Source organism: Rhinolophus sinicus, chromosome 2 (genome assembly GCF_057876585.1).
Source record: "Rhinolophus sinicus isolate RSI-liver-muscle chromosome 2, RSI-T2T, whole genome shotgun sequence".
NCBI classification, from domain to species: Eukaryota; Metazoa; Chordata; class Mammalia; order Chiroptera; family Rhinolophidae; genus Rhinolophus; species Rhinolophus sinicus.
This window is the reverse complement of record NC_142502.1, coordinates 159,513,222-159,523,557: the sequence shown is the minus strand read 5'-3', so window position 1 is coordinate 159,523,557 and position 10,336 is coordinate 159,513,222. Positions and strand designations below refer to the sequence as shown.

Below are 10,336 nucleotides of genomic sequence, written 5' to 3'. Positions count from 1 at the left end.
AAAAAAATGAAACTGGACTACCTCCTTATGCCATATACAAAAACAAATTCAAAATGGATTAAAGATTTAAATGTAATACCTGAAACCATAAAACTCCTACAAGAAAATATAGGAAGTAAATTTGTAGACACTACGCTGAGTAATATTTTTACTGACATATCCCCTCCGGCAAGGGAAGTAAAAGAAAAAAATAAACATATGGGACGATTACACTAAACTAAAAAGTTTTTTCACAGGAAATCATCAACAAGACAGAAAGACATCCTACTGGATGGGAGAAGGTATTTTTCAATGATACATCTGATAAGCGGTTAATATCCAAAATTTATAAAATATTCAGCTCAACACCAAAAAAACCCAAAAAAACAAAAAACAACCGAACAACCCAATTAAAAAACGGACAGAGGACATGAAAAGACATTTCTCTAAAGAGGATGTACAGATGGCCAACAGACATGAAAAAATGCTCAACCTCACTAATCATTAGAGAAATGCAAATGAAAACCACAAGAGATACCACCTCACTCTGGTCAGAATGGCTATCATCAATGAAACTTTTGCTTTTTACACATAATGTGAAGTCCAGAGTAGGCAGTTCAGGGCTGTTTTAGCAACTCCACAGTGCCAAGATGGATTCAGGAATTCTCCATTTTTCTGTTCAGCAGGCACTACTGAGGGCTTGCCACTGTCTGACCTCCAGCCCTCCCAGTGCTCCATCTGCATTCCAAGCAGGAAGGAGGGCAAGCGCAAAGGACAAAAGAAGCACAAGAGCTGAGCCTGACCTCCCCACCCTCTCCTGCTTTCCTAGAATCCCACCCCATGACTTTTGCTTCTACTTACTGGCCAGAACTGTATCACACGGCCACATCCATGTCCACTCGCCACGTTATTGCTCCCCTCAAATCAGAATTCTCTTCGTAAGGAAGGACAGAACTCTGAGTAGGCATCTAGCAGGCCCTGCCATGACACGACAAAATGTCTGCCTTTATGGAGATGTTCAAAGAATTTATAGCTGAGTGTCTTGGATTTTCAACAACTCAGGCCTTGAGTACCTTCTCTACTTTATTCCCTACTTATTCCATTGATGATCTTATCCAGCCTCATGGCTGCAAGTAGTTTTATGCTGGTGACTACCAAATTTACATTTCCAGCCTAGCCTGACCCCTGAACTTCAGACTGAAATAGCTAACTGCCTACTTGGCATGTCCACTTATATATCTAACGTATCTCAAATTTAACCTGTCCACAATGAACTCTTTCACCAAAACTGTTCTCCTACAGTCTTCCCCATCTCAGTAGATAACAACTTTAACCTCCTGGTTCCTTAGGCCAAAACCATCCGAGACTCCTGTGTCACATCTTATATCCAGGACACCAGGAAATCCTATTGGCTCTACCTTCACCTTCCAACCATATCCAGAATCCCACTTCTCACCACTTCTACCACTAAGATTCTGGTCCAAGCCATCATTGTTTGTGCCTGTATTTCCGTGACAGCCCCCTAAAATCATGATCCACACAGAGACTCCTTCCTGACACTCAGTTCCTTCACGTCCTCGTCTCTAATGCTCTCACCCTTGTCCCTGACCCCTGCTAATCATCCCGTGACCATTCCTCACCCTTTGGAATGAACCAAAACTCCAACCCCAAATTGTAAGTTCACAGGTAAGCATCCTACTTTTGACACCTGCTCTTCCCCACCCCTTATGTCCTCTATGATTCCCACTCCAACATTCTGCCAACTCCACGAGGACCGACAAGCCATTGATCTTATGCTTTTTCACTGCCCCTCACATTCCTCTAATACTGTTACTCTTCTTACTTAGCTTAATTTCCATGGTCAATACTTTCTTTGTCCATGTGCCCACAACTTTCTTGTCCTTCGCTACTGTACTCACTTGGCTAACTCCCAGACGTGATTAGATCCACCTCTTCATCTAATCTGGACCTGTGTCCACACAGTGGCTGTAGATGAAGGACAAGGAATAACCAAGCTGACGGACCCTACATTCAGCCGATGACTAACCTAAAGTGGAACATTTAACACTGTCTGGAAATCATACTCTATTTCCCTAGGCTTTGCACTTTCTTGTCCTTTTCTTACCTTTTCCTTTCTTCTCAAACCTCCACCTTCCTTTCCCCCCATCCTCCATCTCATTTGATGACCTTCCTTTGTATTTCAATGAAAAAAACAGAAGCAATCCAAAGAGACCTTCTATGAGCTCCCATCACCACGTCGTCCTCCTTACATCTGTGCCCATATAGTCAATCTTCTCTCTCGTTAATATGGATGAACGCTCTGTATTCCTGAGACCAGTCACTGGTGCACCAGATTCCATGTGATCTCATCCACTCAAGGGTATCATTTCAGTAATTCTCCTCTCCTGTATCAAATTTTCCTGCATTACTGGATCATTTCCGTTTGTGGACATTATTTCTTCTGTCACACACACAGTCTCTGGGCTCCATTCTCCCCTTCCAGTCACTGTGCTGTTTCTCTTCTTCCTTTACAGCCAAAACCCCTGAAAAAATTGCCTGTATTCACCATCTCCTATCTAACTCCTCCTATTCGCTCTTAAACCCACTCGGATAAGCCTGTCATCTCCACCATTTATCGGAAACAACTCTTGTTAAGGTCAACAAAACATTTATCCTAGTTAACTTCTGCTCATCTTTCATATCTCAGTCAAAACCCACTGACTAGGTCAATCCATCTATTAAATTCTGTCACCATTATATCATTTATCATGGTTGTAATTTTATACTTTTATGTGATTCTTTGATTAATGATACCTTTTTCCTCACTAGACTCTAAGCTCCAATGGAGCGGGAACAATGTCTATTTTTCTAAACTGGGAAAAGGAGGCCCAGAGAAGAAACCAGCTCAAAGGCACATCGTGGAATACTGGTAGAACAGGATTAAGAATTGTTGAATATACTGATTGACCAAGCACCACGTACATGATGGGGTTACATGATGAATGAGACATGCCCTTTTCTCCTAGACTAGGCCTTACGGAGCCTTCACCATGTCAGGGCTGGACAGGACAAACCAGACAACCTAGGGTAGTATTAGTCCTCCCTGAGTCTATAGGGACTTAGCCACCAGATCAAGAGAGCTGCTGCATACTGTCAACTGCTGTGATTCCTACATTTAAATGCCTATGAGAAGGCCTTTTTCCCAAAAGCATTTTTTTGACTGTGTATGGTGACGGATATTAACTAGACTTATTGTGATGATCATTTTGCAACATATCAAATCATTTTACAAATATCAAATCATTATGCTGAACACCTGACATTAATAAGATGTTATATGTTTTATTATAGCTCAATAAGAAAAAGCATTTATTTCAAATTACATTTTCATTGCAGGCTTCAGAATAAGACTTCGGATGTGTATCACTCATCCATCACTGACCTGTGAACCAGGAATGACACTGGGAGGAGTGAGTGGGAAGATCAGTTTAGAGTTTACAACATTAAAATCCATTGTCAACTGATGAGCAGTATTAAGGAGATAAAAAGCATTTTAGAAGTGAAATCGTCAGGCAAAGAGGACTTGACGTATACAACTTTTAAGGAACCGAATGCATTAAAAAGATCTATGTATACCAGTTGGAAGGCTGCATAATTTCCAGAATAGTAAACCATCAGGCAGAACTGTCAGTAAACACACTGATTTACCACTTTGTAAGGGACTTGCTATTAAGGTGATCACACGATTGATTATCCAGAATAGGGCACTTCAGGAATAAGACGAGGCACTACTAAAAATGATGCCAGGAGTGGCCGGGTGGCTCAGTTGGTTAGAGCGTGAACTCTTAACAACAGGGTTGCCGGTTCGATTCCCACACAGACCAGTGAGCTGCGCCCTCCACAACTAGATTGAAGACAATGAGCTGCTGCTGAGCTTCCGGAGGGGCGGCCGGATGGCTCAATTGGTTACAGTGCGAGCTTTCAACAAGGTTGCCGGTTCAATTCCCACATGGGATGGTGGGCTGCGCCCCCTGCAACTAAGATTGAAAACGGCGACTGGATTTGGAGCTGAGCTGCGCCCCCCACAACTAGATTGAAGGACAACGACTTGGAGCTGATGGACCCTGGAGAAGCACTGTTCTCCAATATTCCCCAATAAAAAATTAAAAAAAAAAAATTATGCCAGGACAATGAGCGTTTACCAGGACTGTCCCAGGCCAACCGATCACCCTCTTCAGTACCATCCTGCACTCATTACACGTGGAGAAAACCAGCCGCTCACTGTCATGCAAATGCTCCACTGGGCAAAACAACCAGCCAGCGTGAATGGACAGGACGCCATCCAGCACGAGATATATTTGCATCATTTTTACGATGAATGGTCATGCTAATACTTATCTCTACTGAATAAAAACAGTTAAGAGTCACTTGCTGTATCTACTTGTTTTTCTTGCCTTTTCACACCTGATGTCCATTCAGTCTTTAGATATTTCTATCGCAATTTGAAGTTTAATTCTGATGCTTAAGAAAGAATACACCCTTCTATGCTAAATCAAACAGAAAGTCATTCTTCAAATTTCCAGAGGCTCCCCTCTTTCCCAAAGGCACTGGTTTATATGAAATTTGCATGAATGTGTGCCACATCTTCTTTAATCAAAATGACTCCCAGGTCATTCGCTGAATCAACATAACAAAAACAACGTTATTAGCCACAAAACTTTATTGAAGGGACTGATACATATATCCTTCCGTGAAATGTTTTAAGCCATTCACTTGATGGTTACGAACACATCAGAATCTGGTTTATTGGTATTTTTTGGTTTGCTTGGCAAGGGAAAAATCACGAACCTAATCCAAAAGGCCTGACTTTAAAAGTCTGTAAAAAAGGGGAGCATTAAACACTGCCAGCCCTACTGTGTCAAGAAACATTGTACACTTAAAATCAAGACGATTCCAAACAAGTCCGGCAAGGCAAGCTGGCAAGTGGAGTGAAGTGATCTGTTATACAAAATGCAAAAGGAGTCACAGAAGAATTACCAAAAAAATAAAATTTTGGTCACAAAATAATTACTACATAAAGCCACAGAAGGGTGCCTATTGGTTGTTTTCTTTAGGGGAAAAAAAAAATAAAACTGTTAGTTTTCTATTTGTTCAGAAGGAAAATTAGGAAAGTGTTTGGAAAATACTTCTGATAGTAAGTGAATTGTTTCTCCTCAGCTATCTAGAATTCAGAAACATTGGACTTACTCGTGTCAAGCTGCAGACGCGGGGCCACACAATACGTGCGTGGCTTTCGGAGGGACACTTACAACACCCGAATGAGGTCCAGTGTGATCCTGGACCGGGGAACATCAATGTTAAGTACTTGCACTTCCACTTTCTCCCCAGGGCCCAGCTGCAGGCTCCTTCTCTTCTTGGTTTTAGAGAGTTTGGCTTGGGTTACGTTTCGTATGGGAATCAGCCCTGCTTTGCCCACGCCTATATCCACAAAAATTCCAAACAAAGTGGCATTCTCGACTCTGCCTGTGAGAACTGTTCCAACCTGCAGGTCCTCCAAGCAGACTATGCTTCTCTTGAAATCAGGTTTATCAAAATCTACAAGGGGAAAAAAGACAGTTAGTGTAAAGAATAAGGTACTGTACTTCCTAGACACGACCTAAAGGAGGATTTACTACATCTCAATGATGTGCCCAGGCCAGGATTAAGCATTGAGGGGGGGACACAAAAGGAGTCGGCGACACAGGCCTGCCGTCGGAGAACGTGAATCCTAGTTGGAGAAACAGCATTTGCACAGTAGAAACAAGTCAAGACAATTGACTCCTACCTTTGTTCTCCTCAAACTCTGTCTTGCTAACATGTGAACATCAGCACTCTACGTAAGGACTGAGAAGAGTAGTCTTAGTTTCTTTTTTATGAGAAGGTAGAAGCTATCTTTGCTCAACGAATACACAAAGCTAAATCACAAGCACTGAAAGAAAGACCCTTGGAGACAGAAGACTGGGAGATTTCCCCCACTGCCTGAATTCTCACACTGTTTAAAGGTGGTAGAAAGTACATTAACGTTTGGTCAAACGTGGACGAAATTCAAGTATTCTCCTCTCTCACTTTCCCCCACACATCTGGAGCTCAGAAATCAATTCCTATCCATTTTGAATATATTGATCCAATCAAAAGTTATGCATTCTTGATGATCTGTGACTCAGAAATCCAGATCAGCTAGTACTAAATCTTCCTTCTTCCCTGTTATTCAATTCATCAAACATTTATTAACTCCTATTATCTCCTGGCCAGGTACTGTGCTGGGTGCTGGAGATGCAAAGGTGAAGACGTGTAGATCTCTGTTCTCAAGTTCCCTACAGCCCTCTTTTCTTGCTCACCCTAGTGTACATGTCTCTGTTCATCAACACTGTTCCCCAAAAGGTGGGCATAAAGCATGCCAGGGAATCATTATGGCTCTAGTCAAAACAAAGCAAAGGTTTTATGAGGGAGAAGGTCAGAACTAACAGTTTAAATGGGACTTTTGGATTATCTCTGGATTCCATTTATCCACGCTCTTCTTGGCCCCCTTGCCTAGGATTACCGAATGTTGATTCTAGTAACAAAGAACACATTCTACGCTCGCTCGGATGTCCTTTTACTAAGACCTCATTTTCCCCTCCACTCATTCCAGTTCCTTTTCCTCCACAGCTGTTAGCTTTACCCTGATTACTTGTTGAAGCTATGCTTTACATTTGTACCAACAACTGGTCACTTCTTTGTTCCCCGTCCTCAGTCTAACCACACTGAAATCAACATTTTTTTTTAAAAACTCACTTTTTCCCTGTGAGACAAAAAAAAGGTCTTCTTTAAACCTCAAATCTCATTTTCTTCATAAAAAAGGAATAGGCTCATACTGGAACTGACTGTAGAATTTCACCTGATGCCAAAGCAGTGAATTCCAAAAGCAAGATACCTACTGTGATGTACTATTACACTGAGCAATGACTGTGACAAAGCAAAGTGAAAGTTAAGTTGTTGATCAGGGTCAGAGGTAGGCTGGTCTCCGAAGCCCCATAGGCATTGTTTTTATGCTTGAAAACTATTTTTCCCTTTTCTTGCAGAGGCCCAGCTGGTACAGATTCCCCAAGGGTTCCTGATCAGCTGTTTAGTTTAATTTTGCATGGAAAATCAGAGTTAGGATATACTTAATGTGTTCCTGAAGACAGGACGGGCCCCTGAGAAATCAGAAACTCCTCCATGGACCAGGCAAACTTTAACACTTCGATGGCCAAGGCTACATATTCAGTCCCCTGTCACCAGGCCGCTTCTGATGAACCCAATTATGGAAACTAACTAGCAGAATGTTAATAAAATAGAACTGATTATGTCACTCAGAAAACAGGAGACAGGACGAGTGTAAGAATGAAGCATCAAGAAAAGATACTTTTGAGAAAATGAATAAAAGAGATGTAACATAAATACTGTGATGCAAAAACATCCAGAACACTGCCTGCCCCTTCAAAAGCTCGACCGTCTGCTTTCTCCCTGGGGATGTTTTAAGTATTAAAACGGAAAGTTCTCAAGTATCTTGAAAATTGTGACTTACACTGGGGCAAAGAGTGTTTAAAGAGACTGATTTGACATTTCACGATGGTAAACACTGCATGAATGGTGAGCTCAGTCCAGAACCAGGCGCACCTGTGTTTCTGCTCAACTAGAAACATCACCAGGTGAGGACCTCTACTTAAGAGGTTGGTTGTTTAACTGAACCATAGATTTGAATGTTGATCTTTGCCCTGAGTCTACAGTGGAACTGTAATATGGAACAATCAACGTCAGGACAGAAAAGCAAAGATGGACATAAAAATCCCGTCCAGGTACCAATACCTGCAGCTCGAGTATGTGCCAACCTTCTAACCACCCTCAAATCCCACCCTGTTTGAGAACCGAGTCTACTCAGTATTCCTGCTAAACAGCACCCCTGGATTTCACTTACAAGAAGACCAGGCCTTCAAACGGAGATGGATTTGTCCACTGAAACATCCACTTTGGATGGACCCCCCCAAAGGCTTCTACGCCTACATTTTTGGCAAAGGTCTTACTGTCTGTTTAATTTTACTTTTCTCCAACTTAAAACATCATTTTGAACTCACAGAAAAATGGAGGGCAAAGTACAGTGAGCTTGCTGGGTGTATTTTTCAATTCCCTTAAACCTTTACAAAGAAGAACGTCGAATTACCTCAACACAGCCTAAACCAAAATGAAAAAGAGCCAAGCCCTCAAGCTGGTGTTATAAAACTGGTTATGAGCACAATGCGGATTCATGTAACTCAGGCTTCCTAGTCAACTGTTCTTGGCAAGCAGGTCATTTGATACCTTAATTCTTTCTCACCGGGTCACTGCTCTCAACAACTCTGGCTGTTACACTTCCCTCGCCATCTACCTGGGCTGAAAGAAAGCTGAGAGCACTTTTAATTAGAAAGCAAATCAATAGAGAGATAGTATCTTATTTGTTTAATGTGTTCACTGACACAGAATCCAGGAACTTGGAAGGCTGCAAGTTAGGAAGAAGATTCACTTTTTAGTTTGTCAACTGAATGCTTTATCTTGGACTTCTGGCTCCTAGGAGATAAAAACAGCTTACAAAAGAAGTAAGAAAAATGTGTGCCTCCGTGTACACAGCACACGCATGATACATTTTGTCTACTGGAACGGAGAGCAAGCATGGGACGAGGAGCCTGGAAACGTGGCTTCTAGCTTTGGCTCTGGATACGAACTAACTGCAATGACTATGAAGGAAGGTCACCATGCTTTATAGTTTTCTCACATCTACAATGGGAGAATAATATGTGCTGTGCCTATGGCATAGGATTGCTGTGAGAGCCATAGGCTATAATGGGAGCTACGCAATTGAAAGGTGCTGTTACTCACGTTCAACTGTTTACCTGTTCGAAAGTCAAAGCTTTCGGGCTGGCTGAGACCATCTATGATGATCTGTAAGGTGGGTACTGCTGTTTGCAATCTTTCTGCAATTTTCTTTATTCCTTCCTTCTGAAGGAATAAATTTATTTTTTGTTGCATTTCAGGCTTTCCAATCTCACACAGTGTTTCTCCAATGAATGATAAAAACCTGCAGGGGGAAAAAAAAGCCCAACACTTAATAGTATTAGTTACTTTTCAATTTCCTTACACAGGTCACCCTAAAATTACTTCATGTCAGATCCACATGTCAATCAATCTATCAGCCTTTACTGAAAATCTACTATGTGTCCCATGCTGTAATAGATGATATGTCTTGGGAAAAAAAGGGAGGCGATGGATTTAGGTTCTTGCATTATTTTCCAATGAAGCTCCTACTCAAAATCAGTACCAGAAACCTTTTACAGTATAACATTTATTAGAGTTCAGTGTCATATGTATTTTCTAAATAAGCATACCTATATGTACCAAATGTCTCCTAAAATTTCAGTTAGGAAAACATGTTTGAATTTAAATGAGCTAACAGGCAAAATATCCAACAACCATCTCCAGCTTTTGAGACATGAATTACTCTATTCATGTGCCATATCATTGCTTTTTACTTTTGTGTACCTGTGATGACAGTGTTTTCTATGTAAGCATACTATCACCCTAATGATTCTCAAATTCCATTAACAGTCAAGCCTCACATGGACTTTGTATCAAGTACATTAAATATATTCAGCATCAACAAAGAAAATATGGGAGGGAACATCAAAAACTTTCTTTCAAAATGGATGTGATGGAAGCAAGTAAGACTGCAATTACATAATCTTAAAATGTGTACTACCTTAATATATTTTATATATTATATAGCTGTAATATTTACAAAATAAAAAATATATGCCTGTCTCCATCTCCCTTTGCTATGTTTATCATTTCCCTGGCTTGCACAGCTGACTCTCAATGACTTAGCTTTGCAGTTCAACAATAAGTTAATTAGGAAAAAACACAAAGGGTTAAGATGCATTTCCCTTCAAATTCGTCTGAATATTGATTGGGCTGGAGCTCACTTTCTTGATATTTCTTGGCTGGGTATTTTTCTACATCATTAAGCTTCATTTCCTATGATTAATGGCACTTTAAAAATGTCAACACAGTAATCAGACAGTGATACTAATGTCCTTAAATCCTTTCCTCTAAGGATGTCTCCAGAATACAAGGAGGGACGAAGGAAACTGTCTGTGATCAGAATTGGGATGTATCCCATTTGGCAGGTTGCTGCATCATCACAAAAGGAATGTGTGTGATTTTCGGTCTTTTCTGCAATGTTGTGTTCAACCCGAAAAGGCCTCTTCAATGATAAGCTGATATCTGGTGGAGAAAGCTCTCTCCTCTCTCATTGAATGGGGGCATCTAT

At 41.1% G+C, this 10,336-nt stretch overlaps 1 protein-coding gene across 2 annotated transcripts in view; it reads right to left on the bottom strand.

Moving 5' to 3' along the window:
• Positions 1–4,677: 4,677 nt before the first annotated feature.
• The window catches only part of SRBD1 (S1 RNA binding domain 1), a 177,264-nt gene continuing 171,605 nt past the window's right edge, over positions 4,678–10,336 (bottom strand). For both annotated transcript variants that reach the window (XM_019748647.3, XM_019748648.3), the window contains exons 20-21: positions 8,904–9,088; positions 4,678–5,574 (exon numbers count right to left, since the gene is read on the bottom strand). In XM_019748647.3, coding sequence (XP_019604206.3) covers positions 5,285–5,574; positions 8,904–9,088 — 475 coding nt within the window. In that variant the 3' untranslated portion in view covers positions 4,678–5,284. The remainder of the gene's footprint in view (positions 5,575–8,903; positions 9,089–10,336) is intronic.